Source organism: Rhodamnia argentea, chromosome 9 (genome assembly GCF_020921035.1).
Source record: "Rhodamnia argentea isolate NSW1041297 chromosome 9, ASM2092103v1, whole genome shotgun sequence".
Taxonomy (NCBI): domain Eukaryota; kingdom Viridiplantae; phylum Streptophyta; class Magnoliopsida; order Myrtales; family Myrtaceae; genus Rhodamnia; species Rhodamnia argentea.
Genome location: NC_063158.1, coordinates 8063090 through 8084311, shown reverse-complemented (window position 1 = coordinate 8084311; position 21222 = coordinate 8063090). Strand labels below are relative to the sequence as shown.

General features: G+C 40.1%; 2 protein-coding genes across 6 annotated transcripts in view; one reads left to right on the top strand and one right to left on the bottom strand.

Moving 5' to 3' along the window:
* Positions 1 to 9949: 9949 nt before the first annotated feature.
* LOC115731231 lies at positions 9950 to 12683 on the top strand. 4 transcript variants are annotated; one of them, XM_048285822.1, is made up of 5 exons: positions 9955 to 10307; positions 10524 to 10624; positions 10728 to 10812; positions 12352 to 12456; positions 12489 to 12683. In XM_048285822.1, exons 1-4 carry the CDS (start codon positions 10077 to 10079, stop codon positions 12439 to 12441), a joined length of 507 nt encoding a protein of 168 aa, XP_048141779.1. In that variant the 5' UTR covers positions 9955 to 10076; the 3' UTR covers positions 12442 to 12456; positions 12489 to 12683. The 4 variants fall into 4 exon arrangements, with proteins under 4 accessions (XP_030517734.2, XP_048141780.1, XP_048141779.1 ...); XM_030661874.2 differs by lacking the exons at positions 12352 to 12456; positions 12489 to 12683 and adding an exon at positions 11897 to 12120 and having other exon boundaries at positions 9950 to 10307; XM_048285823.1 differs by lacking the exons at positions 12352 to 12456; positions 12489 to 12683 and adding an exon at positions 11565 to 11882 and having other exon boundaries at positions 9951 to 10307.
* A 1344-nt stretch (positions 12684 to 14027) lies between these two features.
* Positions 14028 to 21222, bottom strand: part of LOC115744355 (protein arginine N-methyltransferase 1.5) — a 21613-nt gene continuing 14418 nt past the window's right edge. For both annotated transcript variants that reach the window (XM_048284739.1, XM_048284738.1), the window contains 19 exons: positions 21092 to 21171; positions 20903 to 20978; positions 20714 to 20800; positions 19461 to 19545; positions 19022 to 19113; positions 18741 to 18776; positions 18591 to 18659; positions 17793 to 17861; positions 17627 to 17680; positions 17472 to 17546; positions 17279 to 17371; positions 17097 to 17200; positions 15723 to 15771; positions 15559 to 15645; positions 15303 to 15408; positions 14923 to 15010; positions 14662 to 14755; positions 14207 to 14471; positions 14028 to 14176 (listed from right to left, as the gene is read on the bottom strand). In XM_048284739.1, coding sequence (XP_048140696.1) covers positions 14388 to 14471; positions 14662 to 14755; positions 14923 to 15010; positions 15303 to 15408; positions 15559 to 15645; positions 15723 to 15771; positions 17097 to 17200; positions 17279 to 17371; positions 17472 to 17546; positions 17627 to 17680; positions 17793 to 17861; positions 18591 to 18659; positions 18741 to 18776; positions 19022 to 19113; positions 19461 to 19545; positions 20714 to 20800; positions 20903 to 20978; positions 21092 to 21171 — 1428 coding nt within the window. In that variant the 3' untranslated portion in view covers positions 14028 to 14176; positions 14207 to 14387. The remainder of the gene's footprint in view (positions 14177 to 14206; positions 14472 to 14661; positions 14756 to 14922; positions 15011 to 15302; positions 15409 to 15558; positions 15646 to 15722; positions 15772 to 17096; positions 17201 to 17278; positions 17372 to 17471; positions 17547 to 17626; positions 17681 to 17792; positions 17862 to 18590; positions 18660 to 18740; positions 18777 to 19021; positions 19114 to 19460; positions 19546 to 20713; positions 20801 to 20902; positions 20979 to 21091; positions 21172 to 21222) is intronic.

Here is a 21222-nt window from a genome sequence, read left to right as displayed (position 1 = left end):
GGATTATTTACACAAGACCAAAGCATGAACAATTAGACATTGACCGCGCCAAAAGCTTCCATGTCGCTAATCGTTCAATGCGTGTCACGTCCGATGAACTTGTGCGATACAAGCACCTGTGTTCTAACTCGGGCATCGCAATACCCAATGACTTGTGACTCGTCATTCCCTTAAGCATCCAATGCTCAATGGTGAAGTTAAGAACACACCGGTCTCAATAGGATCATTGATATCCATTCAATGATCCATCAACCGGGAACAGTTTAAAGATTCAGTTTAACCGTGAACCCGTCACACATATTCTCAACGTCTCAAGAATAGGTCCAACCACAACCGATCTTGTGGAATTTATTCATATAAGTAAATAATTGGACAAATGAATAAATACGTCTTTGCCATTAATTAAATAATAAATTGAAAATACAACTGAAATCCCTAACATATAACTATTACATAGTCGCTTTAGGGCATAGCTCTAACAGTACTCGAAGGTTCTCGCGCGCTGAGCTCCACTCCTCTATGAACCTGTTCTTGATGGCAACGTCCGAAAATGCCACAACTACTGCTCCCAGTGCTACTTCATCATCGTCCTGAGTGAGCTCGCTTCCTTCAAGCTCGCGCGTGACCTTCATGTCATAACAAAAACGTCATGCCTTCGTCTCAAATTTTCGACCGTTGTTTATCCAAAGCTCGTTCGATTTCAAAAGTAGAAAAACCTATGAAGCTGCTGAACCACGTAGATTAGATCCACGTGAGGAGTTAGGCCGGGAGTGGCAGCGACGTAGTAAAAGAAATGTCGGAATACAGTGGATGCTTGTGTGTTTCAGGGGTTTGGTAAGTCATATAATATGGAAACATCACTTACTTATTCGTAAAACGGCGCGTTTTACGAATGACTGGTCGGAGGGTTCGAGTTGCTCATTTCGCCGCATATTTTGAAACAAATATCGAGACCCGTCAAAGGTTTTGGACAGATCGTGCGTCTAAACCCGAATTGCTATGAGTTCAGGAGTGAGTTTGCGCTCATTTAGCAAAGGAATTGATAATGTAATAGTTTAAAGTCTTTTTTTTTTTTTGCCAAAAAAAAAAAACAATTAATAAAAAATTGATGCGGTATTTACTCTTTTAAGAATTTATGACTCACATCACACTGTTATTTTCACAATAATCCAAAGATTATTACACTAGAGTAAAGTCCTTTAGCAAAATGTTAAGAGTCCATTGATAAAGAATTAGCCCGCACAAGGCCGCGCTTTGAGAAATGCCCATTCACTTCGGGGAGACAAATTTGGAATTTAGTTCCTTTCTTAGAGTGTGTAAAGAAGGGAGGATTAGTATCGCCTCGATGAGTTTTTCGATGTGACAAGTTAGTAATTCACGAATAGAAAGGTCGGGTCAACGAAAACGGACGCTTTAACTAAGGGTGGCTTATAACAACAAGGCTAAAATTTGGTGTCCGAAATAAAATTGAAAAACTTATTCAAAAAATTTAAAACTTATTGTATATTTATCAATTCAATAATAAATTTTTTAATTTTACCAATTGAATCCTAAATCTTTTTCACCTTTTGTCAATTAAGTCAATCTACCCACTTTTGATGAGATATCGCTAACGCGAATTTCAACCTATGACATAACCAGCGCCGACGTGGATAATTTTAACATTTTTTAAATTTATTTATTTATTTTATTTTTCCTTTTCTTTTTGTTGTTTTTTTTTTGTTCAAAGGGTCGGCGAGGTTGCTAGGTTGAGGGCCGGCGACCTCCGCCGCCCTTGCTATGGCCCCTCGCTGACCTTAGCGAGGGGCTGCAACCCCTTGCCCTCGGCCCGGTGAGGGCTTCGCAACCCTCAATCAGTGCTGCCGGCCCTTTGGTCCAAAAAAAAAAAAAATAAAATAAAAAAATTAAAAAATTATTAAAAATTATCTACATTAATGATTTTCAATCGAAATTGATCGGATTGACTCAATTAGGAAAAGATGAAAATATTTAGGATTAAATTGACAAAATTAAAAAGTTTATGACTGAATTGACAGGTTTAAGATTTCTTAAACAATTTGCCCAACATAATTGACATCTTCTTTCTACCATTCGAGTACAAAGGTGAAAAAACAAACCGATGCCCAGGTCATATGACAGATGTACTGTACCATAGATAGACAAGGACAGAAGAGAGCTTAATGCTCCCAAAAGGCCACCTCTCCTAATGGCAAAGTGACATTCCCAAGAGAATATGATGCTGATATGCCCTCTCCATGTACATACATACCGAGGCCTCTATTTTTATTTTTTATTTTTAACCCCTCGATAGGTTCGCACCAGCTGGGGACTCTCTCTTTCTCCAGCCATCTTCTGCTTTCTTATACTCCACATCCCAATTCTGTAGTGCTCTCACACTCCTCACTTCCTCTGTTTCTGTTTCTCTCTGCATGACCATTACACAATCATAATCGGTTCCATAGGACATCAGCTGATACTCAATGGGAGAGGAAACAGAAGCCTCAGTGACCGGTCCTGGTGAAGTCACGGTAGATAATGATATAGAAGCGACGCCTGACGTTCACGACACCAGAATGAAGATCGAGAGGGCGAGAGAAGTTTATGCGGAGCATCTGAGCGTCGAAGAGAAACCATCCAAAGCGGAGGTCTACTCTTGGTACTTGTACGAGCTTTGCTCATACTTCATCCAGACGGCCCTTGTGCCGATAGTTTTCCCTCTCATCATCAGCCAAATTTTCAAAGGAGTACCTCCGCCCGCTCAAGGGTTGGACAGGAGTTTCAGGGGATTGGCTTGTAAAGAACAGGAAATGACGCTGTAAGTCTTCGCACACTCTCTTGCAACTTCTTTCTGAAGAGAGAGCTCATGGGAATTCAGAACAATTGACTTGGTAGAAAAGGAAAATTCTAACCAACTTTCACTCACAAGATGGCAAAGGCTAACTATACATAATAGTTTTTTTTCCGAGTCCGTGGCATTTTCAAATCATCTATTACAGTTAGGTACTAAAAACCTCATGCCAAGTGATTTCCTAACAAGCGGAACAAATATATTTTAGATAGCTTATTGACGGTAACATAGTGCGTGCGCATGAAGAAATCATCTATAACAGTGTCATTTGCTCCAATCATGTCGTATAAGACCGAATGGCATAGACTCCATATCACAAAGCTCAACCTATTAGGAAAGTGTAATTCCCTGCATGCATCAAACATACTCTTTCACACTCTTATGATGCATAAGCTACTTTTAGAATTCAATGCGCGAGCCTAGGCCTATGAAGGAATTGAAGATATCCATGGAACAATAATGAATATGGAACTAGGAGCACTAGAAAAATAACAATGACCCAAATAGAATACCAGGTTACATGAAGTAGAAAATAATGCTCTCCTGCTCTGTGATCATATGCCCCCACAGGCGAGCGATTAATGAATACATGACCCTATATCAACTCAACTCAATGTGCAGACATAACATATGATTATATGATCTCAAGAACAGGTATCAACGCATAGCTTACCAGTCGATTCACGCGGGCCCATGGAAATTCTCACCCCTGGAGTGGGTATCAGCTTCTTGGGCCATAGGCCTAATCCTGGCAGCTCCATTCCTTGGCTTCACTTCTTTCTACCTCGACCACAGCCGCAACCAACAACTCGTTGCGGGAGCCGCAACCATCATTGGCGTCATCTTCTGCCTCCCCGCTGGATCCTTCAGCGTAACTTGGATCTTCCCTCCCTATATCGCAGCCATCGTGGCCGCCCACACTATCGCCACCGCCACACACACGCGCCACCTTGGCCTCATGATCCGCGGCTTCACCGGCCTTACCGTCGACAGAGACCAGTTTCGCCTTCGCAGGGCAGCATCCGCCTGGCTCTCGCTCGTGGCGACTGCCATCGGCTCCTTAGGCTCAGCCACCATGTCCTCCTTCACCCACCACATGCTCGACAACAGCAATAAGTTTGTCAGTCTTTGGGTGGTCACCATCTTCAGCGGCATCCTGTGGCTGATCGGAATACTCCATGTCGCCCTCGCACAAAGATCCGGAGTTCCCTCAACCAGTTCACCAATATCCCACTTTTTCTCCACTTTGGCATTTCCACACGCAGTTGGGGGGCTCGTCAGCGTTCTCTTGGGATCTTTCACAACGATGTGCATTTTCACGGGAGGTGTCCTCTTTGTCATTGGCCAACTATGCCTAAAGCCAGTGTCTATCCTCTACCTCTTGCTCACCTACTTCTTGTTCCCCATAGTCTCTCTCCCCCTGCTGCACCCGCTCCAACACTTGCTCAGAACAAGCGCAGTGAAAATGCAAATCCTGGGGTTCGTTCTCTCGATGCTCACATCAGGAATGGGGTTCTACTTCAGGGAAAAGACATGGGGGAAGGAGCACATACTCTTGTTCGCAGCGATACAGGCGACGTCGACGGGGACACTGCACGCGTTCGGGCGAGTGCTGATCTTGGACTCGGCGCCGTGCGGGAAGGAAGGGGCTTTCGCGGCGTGGCACTCGTGGGTCAGAGGGATCGGAGCTTGCGCGGGCTTCGCCGTGGCGTCCGCCGTTCCGGGGGAGGTAGGCACGTCGTTCGGAGCGGCGTTCCTGGGCGCGGGCGTCGGAGCGACGGTGCTGATCTATGGGAACGTGAGCGACTACTGGGGGGCATTGAGAGCTGGGCATGTGAAGGAGGACGGTGGCGGGAGGGAATTGCCCGAGCACGCGTTCGACGATGCAGTGATGGTGGAAGGAGCAGTCTGTGGCTCCGTAGAGAGGGAGAGGGAGAGGGAGAGGACATCATCAGAGTGGGAAATTGTATAATTCGAGGAAATGCAGATAGCAATCGTAGTAGAAAATGTTGCAATTTGAGTATTTCGTCTTCGTCTTCGTCGTCTGGTCTTCAACTCTCTCCTCTCCATGGGTGGGAGAGGGGATGAACCGTTGAAGTGAAATTGGGAAAAGAGTGTCTTTGCATTTGAATTCAAGCTGATGGAATAATAAAATTGCCTCATTCTTTGCCCTTTTTCAGCTTCACCATTGTTTCTTTTACCTCCTCGTAAGAAAATTCGTACTTTAGACCCCGAAAACAAAAATTAAAATTTGTACTTTTCGAACAAAAAAACATATGTAAATTCGTACTTCATAACATCACAAGTTTGTTCTTAGATAGTGTCACCATCCGTACTTGTTTTTGCCTTTGCTTCGCACCTACACACTCTTCTTCTTCTATTTTTCTCCTTTTTAATGTATTTCAGTGTTCACGGTTTAATTATTAATACGAGATACTTTATTGCGTAGTCTGGCTTTTAAGGAAGCTTTAACAATTTAGGATTGGTTGTAGCTTTAGCGCTTTTATTTACGAATCCCTTTATGTAATTCGATAAATATAAAAAATACATTGCGCGTCGAAATCCTTCGACTGGACTTTCTTGGTTATGGGTTACGAGCCCAAAATGACTATAGCCCAAAAGAGATTGCTAAAGCTAGAATCTTTTATCGAACTTAATCCGTTCGTTTTCCATAAAGGAGTTCCGGATCAGCTTTGGACAGAGAGTGTCAAATGCGGTAGATGTCTTTATTAACACAAAAGGCGTGTTATAGACTTTCAACAACTTCGACAAATCAATACGCACAATAGTAGAAGTATGTGGCAGACTTTGACACGATCCTAAAATTAAATCGATAGGATCGGGCAATGATGTAGGACACAATGCTGGAATTCAATCAACGGGGGATGGATATAGGACACAATCTAAATTGAATCGACGGTACTAGACAATATGGACGAAGGGTTCAACATCGGAATTGAATCGACGGTACTGAACCTAGTGAGCGGACGTCGGAATTTAATCAACGACACCTGACTGATATGAAACTCGCCGGAATGAATCGACGACGGAATCGGAAAGCTATGGCTAGGCTAGACTAAAGGCTAAAAGCTAGTTGAAAAGATAGGTGCTTTTGTGTTTGTTGTTGTTGTGTGTGTGTGTGTTGCTACTACGGGGTATTTATAGGCAGACTCTTTGATAACCGCCGAGCGGTTTCTTCCTTCGGCCCCACGCTTTACTCTTTTCCATAAGCCACGTGGATGACGGTTTCCTAGTTTTCGCGCCTTTTCTTTTTACCTCGTGGGGATTACCGCCAATCTTTTAACAACTGTTTTGATTATGGCCCTCCTCCGCGCGCTTTTCTTGTTACGGAAGGAAGTAGCGCCAAAATTTACCCTGACACGTGGCACCCTTTTTGATCGGTACGTACCTTGCTTCAGTGTTCCTTCATGTAGCTGATTATCGCCCCCTCACGTGCTTGTCACGAGCTTTCTTAGATTGTTTTAGGTGTCAACAAATACATAGTTTTTTCATTTTTTTTTTTAATGGCTGAGGCTTGCTCTTTGTTTTTTCGAATTATATCAATATTTCACTCCTACAATTACTTATTCATTGGACACTAACCCCTAGGATAAGAACAGATTTGAGGATGAGGAATTACCATACCGATTCCCTTTCTTCCTTCCCGTTCTTAGCAAAGGAAACTCTTTTTTGAAAGAGTGTTACAACAAAAGAAGTATTTCTCGATAATAAATCTGAAGATGTAAATTAACTTATGTGAAAAAATAAATTAGCTTGGACATTTTACTTTTGTCTCACGCATCTCTCTCGTATGTACGAGACTTGCAAATAAAATAAAATAATTCTTTCTGTCGTGTAAACATCGATAATTACGTGCTTTGCCTGAATCAGCCCAAACACGTTGTCTCGTGACAATGACGGGTGGTGCCAAGCCCATGTGGCATGCTAGAGCCTGATTTTTGAATTTTTTTTTATATTCTTCAACATAAATAAGATTCAGTAAAAAAAAATGTCGATAGAAATAATTTCTTCCCCGTCTAATGTTTTATTTTTATTGCACAAATAAGATATACATAATTAAGGGTAGTGAGTGCCATTTGGGCCCGTGGGCCCGGAACCGCCCCGGAACCGGCCCGTTGACCGGGCCCACGGTTCCGGAAACGCGGGAACCGGCCCGGAACCGGCGGTTCGAACCGCAAAAAAAAAAAAAAAAAAGTGGTGGGCCCGGGCGGAGCCGTTGGGCTCTCGCCCCGGCCCCCTCTCCCCCGCCCGCTTTGGGCCGTTGCTTTGTGCAACGGCCAATTTGGCCGTTGCTTTTCATTTTTTTAAAAAAATAATTTAAAAAAAATGATTCTTGCCTATAAATACATATGCTTCCCCTTTCATTTTTGTCACAAATTCTCCGAACAATCTCTCGAATTCTCTCCAAATCCTCTCAAATCGCTCAAATTCTCCCAATTCTCTCAATCCCGATCAATTCTCTCAAAAAATGGCAAGTGGAAGCAGAAATGCGACAAGGGCAAGATGGCTATGGGAGATTCCGACTATCCCTTTCATGAATACGATCCTATGAGTATGCAAGTTGGGAAGACGACGACGATAATATCAACTATGTCCCGATTCGAACGTCGAGCACATCCCAACACAAGAAAGTCTTCATCCTCCCACCGGTGTCGAAGAAACGTCAACGGCAAATGAGCCAACGGAAGGGCCGAGATAATACATCGGACTTGTGGCTACACTTCGACAAGGTACGTGATGAAGTCGAAGGTAAGTATAATGTAAAATGTAAATATTGTTCGCAAACTTATAAATTCACGAAAGGAGACGGTTACGGAACATTCCGTCGGCATTTGACAAAAAACATCCAACGAAGCGGGGATCGACAATACGCAACAACAAATTTCCGGGTACGCCACTTCTAAGCCTCATCCTTTATTTCGTTTCCACAACACTTTTATAAACAAACATTAGGTGAATATGTTGCCCTTGATCATGCTCCGTTTAATACTTGGTGAAAATTTTAATATGAAATATTTGATAAATACTGCGTTGGTTCCATAGCGCCAACTATTCCAAAAAATACTCTTAAACGAAGTTTTTCATCTTTATAAAAAAAAAAAAAAATCTTTAGCAAAATTTTTTGGAATTCAATGGACGTGTGCATATAGGTAGCGATATTTGGAGTGATCCTTGGCAAATTCATTGTTATATGGGTGTCACGTGTCATTGGATAGATGACAATTGGATGATTCAAAAAAGACTTATTGCATTCCGAGTTTTGATGAAAGCCATTCGGCTCATAATATTTATAGAATAATTAGGCAAGTTTTAGAAGAATATAATTTAATAAATAAAAGTATTTTCAATTGGTTTTGATAATGCCGCCAAATACCGCTTCTATTCCCGAATTAGAAAATATTTGCAAACCCACTTTTGGCGGACAATTTTTCACATTAGATGTGCTTGTCATGTTTTAAATTTATGTGTACAAAATGGTTTAACTACTTGACACTTCTCTCGCCCCAATAAAAAGTGCAATTAAATTTTTATGGAGTCGTCCCCAATGTATGAAATCATGGGGAAAATTTTGTAAACAAAATGGGAGAAGGCCAAGAAGATTTCCAAAAGATATTCCACTCGTTGGAATTCTACGTACGAGTTGCTTTGCAAACTTTTGAATATAAAGATTTATTATGTATGTTTATTTCACAAAATATTCCCGAAATTACTTTACTTCCTCAACATTGGGACGTTTGCAAGAAAATTTTAGATATTTTGAAAATTTTTAATGATGCTACTAAGACTTTATCTGGTATTTATTATCCTACAACGCATTTATTTTTAATAAAGTGTGTTAATATTAGTAGTGTTTTTAGTGAATATGAAAAAGATACCGAATTAGGTCAAACTATTTTAGTAATGCGAGAAAAATGGTTGCATTATTATTTGCAAATTCCTCTTGTCTATTTAGTTGGTATTGTTTTTGATCCACGTATTAAATTAGACGGTTTACAAGATTATTTGAATGTGTATTATCATGATTGTTTACATTTGGATGATTCAATAGATATTTTAAATATATTAGGACATGTTAAAGAATCTATAGTAGCATTATATGGAGAATTTTGTAGTAGATATGGTTTAAGTGATTCCGGATCTTTACAATCTTGCCTCACGTAGCGAAGGTGGTAGTTCACTTAGTAGAGGGTATAATATGCTTAAGAGTAGGCAAAAAAAATAAAAGGGGCAACAGGTAATATTTCTGAATTAGAAAAATATTTAACCACTCAATTTGAGTTTCGTGATGCGAGAACATAGTACATATTTCGAAATCCCAAGTGGTGGAAGAGTCACCAAATCGAGTATCCAGTTCTCGCCCTCATCGCTCGTCAAATATTAGCAACCCCTTCTTCAACGGTTGCAGTTGAACAAGCATTTAGTTACGGAGAATTAATTTTGGACTCTCGCGTTCAAGATTAAGCCCGGACTGTGGAAGCTCAAGCTTGTGTCGGCGATTGGACGAGGGCGAAATATCGACACCAAGAGTTAGATCGTGAACACGAATTTTTTAGCGATGATGTTGGAGATACCACCGCCACGGGTACCACAACGGGTAGCGACGATTGACGATGAGGTAAGTTGGGGTTCTCAAAGGTAAAAAGAACTACATAGGCTTTGATTCTTCTATCCCCAAGAAGATATGTAGGTCGCTTAATGATAATTCATTAAGTTCAAGCCCATTCCTTCTTTTTTTTTTTCCCATATTTTATTACAATGTACAATTTAATTGTATTTTATAATTTATAATTTATTATATTTATTTTATTATTTATTATTTTAAAAATTATTATTAAAAATGAATCGGAATGAACCGCGGTTCGAAGCGGAAACCGAACCGCATTTTCACGGCCGGTTCCGGTTCCACCTTTAGTGGAACCGAACCGCCGGTTCCTGAACCGGAACCGGCGGTTCCACCGAACCGGCCGCGTCTAATTAAGGGCGCTTGAAAAAGGGCAAAAAAGGAAAAAAAAAAAAAAAAAAAGAAAAAGCAAAAACAAGGTTGAGGTATGTCTTGGCTTTACGTAAACCCGCTAACCAAACACTCTTCTTCTCAACCCCAAAATCACTCTCGTCTCCGACCTTTTCACCTCCATCGAACCGGTCGAGGTTTCGGAGCAAGCGATAGAGCAAAGATCGTCTCGCCATTCACAGTCTCAGTCGCCGCATGATGCAGCGATGGTGCACGAAGCTTCGTTCGCTGGCGCTTCAATCGACTCGCTGTTCCTCGGCCTCGAGCTCTCGCCGTCTTCTCCACGCCTCCGCGCGCGTCCCGCCGCCCTCCGCAATCTTTGCACTGCGTCGAACGCCGAACTTCTGTAATGCGCCTCTTCTGAACTCTGCTCTTCATGCGCACTACTCACCTCTCTGCTTTCGGTGGCTTCCTCATAAGTTCTCCGTAAGTTTCGATGCGGCTTCTTGCGGACTCCTGCTCTTGCGTTTCCGTCGTTGTTCCTGTTTCCATTTTGGTTGTGGGGAGAGAAAATATCGAGCTTCTTGTCAATCGGCTGTAGGTCGGGCTTAATCATGGGATGGGGATTTCAGATGTTTGAGTGGATTCTTTGAAATGGAAGAGACTTTTCTGTTTGTGTTGATGTTGGTTTGTGGTTAGTAGGCTCAAGTGCGGCACGTGTCGTCTCGAGACCGGAGGAAGAAGAGGAAGCCGATGACGCCTATGGTTTCCAAAGTGAAGAAGACAAAGATGAAATTTTATTCGTATGGTTTTCCCCCCCTCTCTGCTGATAATTACCTGATTCTTTCGTGTATGGGGCAGTCTGCATTATTTGATGGTGTAAATGGACTGTGTGTCATCTCTCAGATCGTACAAGTCGAGATTCAGACCAATGAATGATGGGAATATCAGACGGTGGAAGGAAGGCAAACGCCATAATGCGCATCTCAAGGTTGGCCTTTCTTTCCTGTTGGCTTTTAGCTGGTTTTCTTTATTACAAGAAATCACAGTAATGGAAGTTTCGGTCAGTCGATGATGCAGCTAATTAAATTTTTTTTTTTTTTAAAATGATCTCTGTGTGTGTGCGTGTCAAAAGATGTGGTAGGAGACATCCTGGGTTAGATGTTCATCTTTGTGTGAGTGGTGCACTACAGATGCACTTGGTATTTCAATTAGAACATTTCTCATTCATCTTTTAGAAAATGTTGACGGTTGCTATCTCATTGGAATCTCGAAAACTGCGACAGCTTGCTGGTAGAAATTCAGGATTACAATAGACATATCATATACCTCTGATTTTGTAGAAGCATATCTCAATGGATTGCGATCACTATCACCGGCAAAATAGGGTTTAACCTGTGATTTTGTGGAGAGAAAACAGTGCTTGTGTGGAGCAAAGTAGTTTTTGGCTTTCTGTAAGTTAGCTTTGTGGGTAGGACATGGTGGAGGTGTGATGGAGTGAGCCAATGCTGAAAGCATGACGAAGAATTCAGCGTCACACAGGGCAATTCCAGTTATAGTGGGACTTAAGAATCTGAAGATATGGAGATGGTCCTTGTCCCACTTTGTGCTACATTTGGAGCATTATGTCATGGAAATTGCTTCCTCCCAACGGTGATTGGACTTTATCGTGTGGAGTCCTTGGTGCTCTTATGTTGAACTGTTGAGCAGTCAAGCTTTGGCCATCTTGGCATTCTTGCGAAGGCTATTCTTTTAAGTTTGGAGTTTGTTTGGAACATTGTGGATACAGTGGTCCCTTGCAAGGGACATTTGATTGCTGACTACTTCCAATGAACCAGTTTCTTATCCTTCTTTACATTCTTTGAAAACTGTGCTCTAAGTGGTGATCCTGCATGGAAAAGTATAAGTTGCCCTGCTACGATGGCTCAATAAATGAGGATGAGGTTTTCTGGTCAACCAATGCTACTTGCTTTTGGCCTTCTGTTGCTGGTTGCCGGATGAGTCATTGGTTGCAATTTCTAGTATCATTGTGCCTCATTGGGCGGCTGTTAATGTGATGTACTCTGATGTCACTGCCAGAAGTTTTTAATCGGGGAACATGGATGCGCTTTGCTGGATTTTCATACTACTCAAATGAAGTTTCCACTTGCCACAATCAATTATGGGATCATTCTTCCCATATTTTTTTCCCCGCCCTGAGTAGCTAGTGGTATTCCGGGACATTTTAACTCTGTGTATACACTATACATATAGGTCGAAATCTTCCTGTTGAGGTGAATGCAGTATGTTCTAAAGACTGTGATGAGCAGGTCTAGTGATGAAAATTTTTTTTTTTTTTTTTTTTGTGAGTGATACCAGTATGTTATTATATGATCAGGCAGATATGACATTTCTCGAGCTTTCTTATATTAATAGAGCATTTTCATTGCATCTTAGGCTTCTCCACTTGTACATGTTCCATTCATATGAAATGCTTAATGCTTGGGATTAAAAGTTAATAGGCTAACGAGACCTTATGGCCCTGCTGCAGTCAAAGAAGTCAAAGAGGAGGCTGCGAAAACCAGCTACTGTGCCGTTGGCATATGCCAAGGTGATGAAGAAGCTCAGCTTCTGCAGTTGATCACTGCAGTCCATTGCGCTGGCTGAGCTTGCAACTGGTGGAAATGGTTGAACACCAACCTTTCTTTTTACTTTTGGGAAAAAAAATCCTGCTCCTTTTTTCTGGGTTTAAGTCAGCCGAGTTTTTTGGTCGTACAACTTAACCGTGTAGCAACACTTGATTTTTCTTTTCCCTTCTTTTGCTGGATAAGCAACCATTGAACAATTGATTCGCAAATTAGTGATGATGACTCTGCCTTTGTTAATTTTTTATTTGCTTTTTGATACTTATGCTCTGTTTGGGAGGTACAGGGCGAGGAAACTGGAGGGAAACTTTCAATTTGCCTTCCCCGTTCTTCTTCGCAAAAGTTTTAGTGGAGCAGATGTTCCACGTCAACCCTAATTTTCCTTCACATACCCTTTTTCCCAAACTAAGTGATTTTTTGGACAGAGGACTAATGGGGAAAGATTTGAGATTAAAGTAAAAAGTTGTAATTTTTTTCTAAAAAAAAATTCGGGGTAAATTTGACATGGACCTAAAGTTTAGAGGTTTTTTTTTAGACAAAATAAAGTTTGTGACATGTAATGGATTTGTAATATTGTGTTGGATCCTGTTCAAGGAGCAGTTAGGCTTGATTCAAGGTTCAAGGTTTACTTCTAGGGTCAAACCGGATTATTAATTTGGCTAATTCTAAGGCCAAAATAAATTTGGAAAATATAAAATGGGCTAAAGGCTTTTTCAAAATGTGTTGGAAAATTTTTAAAACACTTTTAAAAAGCCACTAAAATTTAAAAATTTTTAAAATATTTTTCTTTTGAAAAAATGGCATCATCGGTTCAGTCCGCTTGATTCCAGGTTCAAGCAAATAAAATTAAAAAAAAATTAATTCTTAAGGGTCAAAACCGGAAATTATTAGATTTGGCTAAGGGACTTTGCTAAGTAGAAACTGTTCAAATCAAGATTTTTAATTTAGAATCTATACTTTTGAGGCTTTGCTCGTCGTTATTCTACTCGATTTAGAGCTGATATGCTTTCCGTAGTTTTGTTTTTCCATTCCTGCGTTAATTTAAGCTCAGATTTGTTGGTTATTTTTAGAAAGAGGGACCCCGTTTCTGTAGTAAAATTGAGGACGGGCCGGTTCGAATTCCCAGCTCCATAGTCTCTTTGACTAAAAGGCAACATCAGGAAAGCATCAGGATGGTGACTGCAATAATCTTCTTATGAGACTTGAGTCTCAACGGCAACCACCGCACAGTAGCAAAGGATAAAGCCACGCTATCATTCCTCACTTTTGAGTTGCTGAATAACATCGACAATGAGACGCGTACGTCCAAATGCAAAAGACCGAGCTGACTGCATAGAGAACTAGATACTGACGGAGAATAAACCCTAAGCCTAGACATAAGAAGTACCACCTCACCGGAAATTTAAATTTCTAGTTTTCCATTTGGCCCTCTTCTGACTACCCAGCGTTTCCCGTGGGTTGTGATTAAAGAGCTTTCTCTTAGGCAGGATAGAGATGCTACCTACGCGCCATGCCAACTCAATATCAATACATGGAGGTAGTGTAGATCGAGTGAAAATTTTTTAGCACTCCACTATAGCTGGATAGAAAGGGTCCATCTGCTACAAAATCCCTCAGATGGGATCAATTTCGATGACAAGTAGGATATTTCTTTCCCGGTGGACTGATAGAAACATAATACAACGAAACCCCAGTAAAACCTAGTACTTAAGATTTATCAAAACTGAACAACTTGGTGCTCCTTACCCAAAAAAAAACAACTTGGTGGAGTCAGACTTGGCGTCCCCTGTTGGATACAACATTGTAGAGCTGGTAAAAGGAAAAGGCAACGAAATCTGAGAACAAGATTAATTAGGATGGACCAGAAGATCCAACCATCGCATGCAACATGCACGCAGGCCATCTTTTCGTCATTTATCATATGCTACAAAGCTGGTAAGTCTTATAGTCCCACCCAATACGAACGGCCGTTGCTGTTGTGAACAGCCGATGGAGATGGAGATGTCACACACCACTCGTACCAAACCTTCATCAAAGTTCAAATATTGAGAAATCTGTTATCCTTACCATTGCAGAGAACTCAAAGAGGTAAAGAGAGGTCCCAAAGTACAGATGAATATATAGGCACATGATAGTTAAACAATACCTAATGTGACAAAAATTGCACCTCAAAGGTGCCAATGGATAGGATAATTCTAATTCATGAAATAGTTTACCTTCATAGAACCAACACAACGCCAAAAATGTACTTCTAGAGGAGAACCAGGATGTACACACACCGGCGTCCTTAGAGGGAAAAATATTGGGAACCTGTATCCAACATTAAAGCATGGCTCTCAGACTATTAAAAGCAACCGGATGCAAGAACACACACTTACAAGAAGATGAACCACACATAAAAGCAGTCAAGGAGCTTTTCAAGATGATTACTAGATGCATTATTTACATGAGGCACAGCTTACACCAAGTGGACTTACCAGCTAAACATATTCGGAGTGGCAACTGATGGCTCAATGCCAAGATGAATGTCTTTGTAAAGTGTTGCATCAAAGTAGCCAGCAAATCCTACAGATCATGCAACGACAACAAATTAACATGAGTTCTGCCAAATCCTTCTCTCTCTGGTCATGCCTTATTCTCGAAGGCATACTGGTTATGACTTATTCTAGTGCAAACCACATCATCTTTTTTATCCAAGAAGGTACTCTCAAATGATCTCAAGAAGTGTGACTTAGTAGAACACTCGGCCTACTCACAGGAAGAGCTGTACTCACAAAATAGGGATACCGAGACCTATATATGTTTTCTTCCAGAAACCAATTGTGCAGATTATAGAAATAAAATCGACACGACATACCATGGACAAGTGCTGATCCCATATCGCTAGGTATCTCAAATTGCAGCTTTTTGTAACGTTGATTATTTCTCTGAGGTGAGTCCTCTGGGTGGGTAAATGTGAAAACCTAATCACAACGGGAGGACAGCTATTACAATGAGTGAAAGCTCAAGTTAAAAGTAACAAATCATATGTCGGTGCCTTTTGTCACAAATAAGAACAGTAAATGATTCCTAATCATATGGTCACAGATGCCATTGGGATAGAGAGAGCTCACAGGTTGTGTAGGAGCAAGCCTCGCTACACTATGCAATTTGACAACATAAGCCGTTTCAAAGTGGACGAGATCTTTATGCGATTTCACCTGCAAATGCCACATTAAACTTTGAGATAAAGCATCAACATAATAAGTGGTAACTCTGATACAGGATAGGGGCATACATCATTATATAGCTTCGATGTAGTCACGGGCTGTATGAAGCTTGTGTACCTAAAATGGGCATATAGAGACATGCTACATGTGAGTGTCCCTAGATAACAGGAAACATGAACTTTAATGCCAGTTAGAAAATTTGAAAGTCATTAATTGGCTATAGTCCCAAAAGTACAATAAATATTAATGACTAATTAAGCTGAGACATCACTCTAATCAATTCAATGTCCACAAAGTACAAGATTTTGGTATTTGCCTTTTGTCAGGTGTGTGACACAAACTCCAAATATAAACATTTATCAACCAGAGATACTTTGCTAGCTCATTCCATTAAAGCAGAGCTATATCAAGCCCTCAACAGAGGGACATTGATTAGTAAACCTTTAGCTCTTTTGTCCAAATAATTATCGAGCTTATAAGGAAACATATAAGTTCCTTTTTCCAATGTTTCTTACAAATGATGGTCTTGGTTGACAAAATGAAAGCAGAAAAGAGCTGCAATGTTGTGTGCTTCGAAAAGAAAACTCAATCAATGATTGGCGTTGTGGAGTCAAAAGTTCTTAAGAATTGAATGTGAATAACTGAGACAACATGAGCTAAGCTGGTATTGGATATCCACTTTAAGTAAAAACAACATGGACTACAGGAATCTCATTTATAAAATTTAAGTCAATAAAGTAAAGGTGCACACATAAAGTTTCTTTCTTTTCTGATTGGAGAATAACACAACTTGAGATATGCCAAAGAAATGTAATCAAGCTGCTCATAGTCCATGAAATTTAAATTAGGGAACCGATATAATCATGCACATTTGAAAGCGTTGTCAAGATGAGGATGTCCAAGCAAATTATACATACAAGAGAAGATGAAATTAATTTTTTTCATCAAATAAAGGATTTCCCTGAAGGGCCCTAATGGGGCAAGTCAACATATAAAGCTATGAAAATGGGTGTTGAAACAACCAAAGTTACAATATGACAAAGAAACTCATTTATAATAGTTTTTTTTTTGGTCGAACATTTATAATAGTTTGAGAACGTGAATTCTGACCAATAGTTAAAAATAATACTTTCACCATTTTTCTAAGTAAATATGACATCCGACTTTGCGCATTAATAGTTTCATCGAGTGGAGGGATGGTGTGGAGAAGAGGGTTGGAGCAATAAATTTAAGGAGCCTGACAGCAGGAGAATTTTCAGTTGATCTACAATGCGCATTACGTTTTAGTATATAGTCTATCCATCATACGATGGTGACAAGCTCATTTGTTGCCTGTTGATGTCCTCCTACCATGCACACCATATATTTTCCTGTTTATGCATAAGCAATAGCTAACTGACAGCATTTGTCCGTTATTTTGAATAACTAAAAAGAACACATACGATGATGGAATTGACAATCCATCTTGCTTCAAAAATCTCTGGGCTCCATCTAGACATTCGGGAGAGAGTTCATTGTCGCCAAAAGAGCCGAGCAATTCACTAACCTAAGATACAAAAATACAGTAAACACTAGCTCACAGGGAGATTAAAAAAATCAAAAACATTTGACTAGATAAACCTACCAAAATGTCAGCCTTCTGAGGAGCAACCCAGTGACGCATATCACAGGAAACTATGGTCACAGAATTTTCCCACCCTTCTAATTTAACCAAACTCTGTCAAAAATATACATTATTATATTAGATTTCAAGAAAAGCATGAGCAGAATTGCTGTAATAAACGTTCACAGTAGACACCAAAAATTAGCCGACTCACGTGTAGTGTAACAACGGCATTTGGATTTTTTTCCACAGCATAAACTTTTAACTTACGGCCAGTTTCTTCAGCAGCCTGAATATGACGAGGAAAGAAATCGCATATCAGATGCACAGCTATGGGATATGAGCAAACAGAATTATCAACAGTACAACCTGCAATGATGCCCTTACTAGCGGTCCACGTCCTGCTCCTACAACCATCAGTACCTTTGCAAATATCAAAGAATAACAATTGACCTCATTATAGATATAACAACACGAAGAACAAAAAAATCAGAGGAGGAATACGCCAAAAGCCGAAGAGAGAAAGAAAGCTTACAGTGGTTATAACCGATGCTTTCTCATCAGGAACTCTGTCAATCAAAGCTTGACTAATAGCCCTTTGGTACTGCAAAAGAAAATTTGAATGCAGACAATCAAGGTCAAAGGGAAAAAAGATCATAAACAATACAGGAAAATGTATCCACCAAAAAACTAGTGATAATTTACATAGGGAAAAGACCTGGAGTGTGGATATGAATCCCACACTAGTACTGTTCATGTTCATAAGACTCTACATCCAATATTAAATACGCTGATAATAGTTGCACAATCTAAGGAAACGGAAATGAACACTGTTAAGAAATATGCTAATATACGTCATGGTCCCGTTTCCGAATAACTTATGTTTTCCTGAAAAACTGTCGTTAGGGTAATTGGCATTATAGCATAGGTCAAGAGTTCAAATCCTAAAACTCCCTCCAAATTTCTTTGGTTATCGTGTTCTAGTCCAAGGTTATCTCGCCAATGTAGTTACCGCTGTTTCATGAGACAGCATTTTCAGAAATATGTTGAAACACATTGTGTGCTTGTTTCTTATAGCTTAAGTTTTTGGTAAAAACGTTCAACTCACAAAAATCATTAAAAATATAACTTCAACATGCAATAAAGGCACTCTCTTCTTAACAATTGCAGTGAGAGATTGAGCAAATGACAGAACAGAAGCATAAGACAGAAGTTCTCAAAGAACCATATCTTAAAACCACAGAACTATAAGGCAAGTTCTCAAAGAACCACATCTTAAAACTACAAACATTTCATTTCTACGAGCAATGTCACCAACATGATAGAGCTATACCTGGGTGTACTTTACTGTATCTTTCTCAAATGTCTCATAGGTCTGAGCCTCCAGATTATCCATAAGAGGCTGTAACACAAAAACACAGATGAAACGGGATTCTAAACTTACTTCGGCAAAAGGCAATGTCTGCAGACATGGAAAACTTACTTGTAATGGAGACTGTAAAAAGTCCCGGTAACCCAACTGGATCAAAAGAATGAGTTAGCCAAAGCAAAAGAAACCAGCCAATATTAAAACATTCAAAGTAACTGTTGCTTTTCTATTCTGTTTTTCCCCCCCTAAAATTCTCCATTTCATTTGGAGGGAAGGAGGATGAGGTCCCCCTATCCTTATATTCATTTTTTTTTTTTCCCAATGGAAACGGAGGTAGTAGGGCGGAAGAGGGGTGGGGGGTTGTTGTGTTTGTTGTTCAGTGAATTGATGGTTACCTCAAACCGTTCTTGCTCAGGAAGTGGATCCAGCCTCTGATAGAGATAACCAACATACTCCAAGTATGGCCTCAAAGAATGGTTCTGTACACCTAGCTTAAGAACATTTTTGTCAAACAATGATGAAGGCCAGGATCAATGTAGTAGTGCAGACACAAAGATGTACGAGAGTTTCTTAATGAGATCGTTTATTGTTTGTCAAAAAGTTCAGACTTCAAGACATGCAAGTAAGGACAAATGAAAGGAGTGTTAAAACTAATGAATGGCCAACCTCAGTTACCTCAAGAAACTTCAAACCCAAAGAGATATTTTTGCTCATTCAGGTCAAAGCTTATGAAAAGAAATCTTCTAACCAAGTCATATTACTTGATGTGACAAAATGATGCATCATAAGAACTCCAATTCAAAGCACAGAGCAATATTCTAAGAGGACACTTACAGCCAACATTGTCCCCATTATCCATAGTAGCTGGATCTGCGCTTCCCTTCAAAACTTTATGTAATGGTTTTCCAGAAATGACTATCTAGAAAAACATATTTTGCAAGAAGCACATAAGTTTTGTAAGGCATGCATAAAAAGCAATGGAAAAGGCAACTGTCCACATTAGTTCTAATTAATAACTATAGTCACCAAATATCTTGTATTTGATTCACAGAGACTAAGAAGTGAGATTTAAGGGCAAAAATATGTCTTGAATATCTTCACACCAGTAAAAGGGAAACATTAGCATGAATAACAGAACTCATCATATGCTGAATCTCGCTGCTGCTTGCTATGAGAAGTTTCTGCACTTAGCCAAGCTAGAAAGCAGCGAGTAAAACCTCGCAACTTGTAAGACACAAGTAGCGACTGAAAGTTTCTGCCACCAATCATCAGCCACCTTAGTATTGGTTCCATGCCACTTCCTTTCTTGCAGTTGAGTACCTCCCTATACAATCTACAATCAGTTCTCAAACATCTATGAGATCACCAAATCCCCCTTGTCAACAACACCTCCACTAACCTTAGCATAATTGGTCAGAATGGTCACAACACATTGCCAAGAATGCGAAACACCAGAAAAATGGCAAGGAAAATAGAGGCTTTAAGCTTATTTCATAGTTATCTTCTCCAACGTGTGAATATCTACTTGAAGAGACAAAGCTACAAAATATTCCCCCCACCAACACAAGTAACACCTAAAAAAATGCCTCCTCCATCAAGAACCCCTTTATCTTGTTGTTCCATTTCTTGACAAAATCTTCCTAAGCTGCTACTAAATACTATTTCTTTCAACTCACTTTAGCTAGTCCCAATATACAGACCTTGACACCAAAGAAGAGCCTGACCAAACCCTTGATTATCCTAGTTGAGCTGATTCAACATTTAAATATATCTAACTGCCCCAATAAAACCGAGTACTTTTGTCTACAATTACTGCATATCTGATTCCACCGATCAATTAAGTGTCTTCCCTATGAGTTCTAGTTTCAATAAGAATCTCGCTCTTACTATTTATTCATATGTTATGAATATACCGCGTCAATTATGTACTATGTATCGATGACAAGATTCCATTAATGCAAAGTCAATTCCAATGCATGAGTCCACAATAAAGAGCCGCACATTTAGCGAGGAATGGACAATAATTTGTAGAGGAAAAGAGCTTTCACATAGAAAAAGCAGCAGGCAATCACAGAACTTGGCAGTACCTGTACTGAATGGTTGAAAAACCCAGTGATAAGCTTCTGATGTCGTTTTGACAGACAAGGATAACCCCGTGCATTTGTTAAAAAGCACTGCCACATTAATAAACCATTCTTTACTTTTGATTCAGTGGAGAAGCCCCAAGTAAAGCGATAAGTATATTTTTTCAATAAACCAAGGCCCAGATATAGTACTTCTGTGTTTAGGATTGCTGCCTTAACAGGCTCTCCAAACCAACGGACAAGCGAATTTGCTGAAGGTAATGTACTCCTGGAAATAGAAAATTCTCACTACATATGGGGAACATGTAGTTCCAAAGCACACTAGAGGAAAATACTAATAAATCCACAATATCTAACTTATGAATAATTTAGTTAACTTACGAAACATCAAGAGCAATTGAAAGCTGGCTGCGATGCTCACAGAGAAGGCGAAAGGAGTTCCACAGTTCCCAAGAATCAGTCTAGAGGCAAGTGTCAAATACTCTAATTAAGTACATTTCAACCAAAATTTG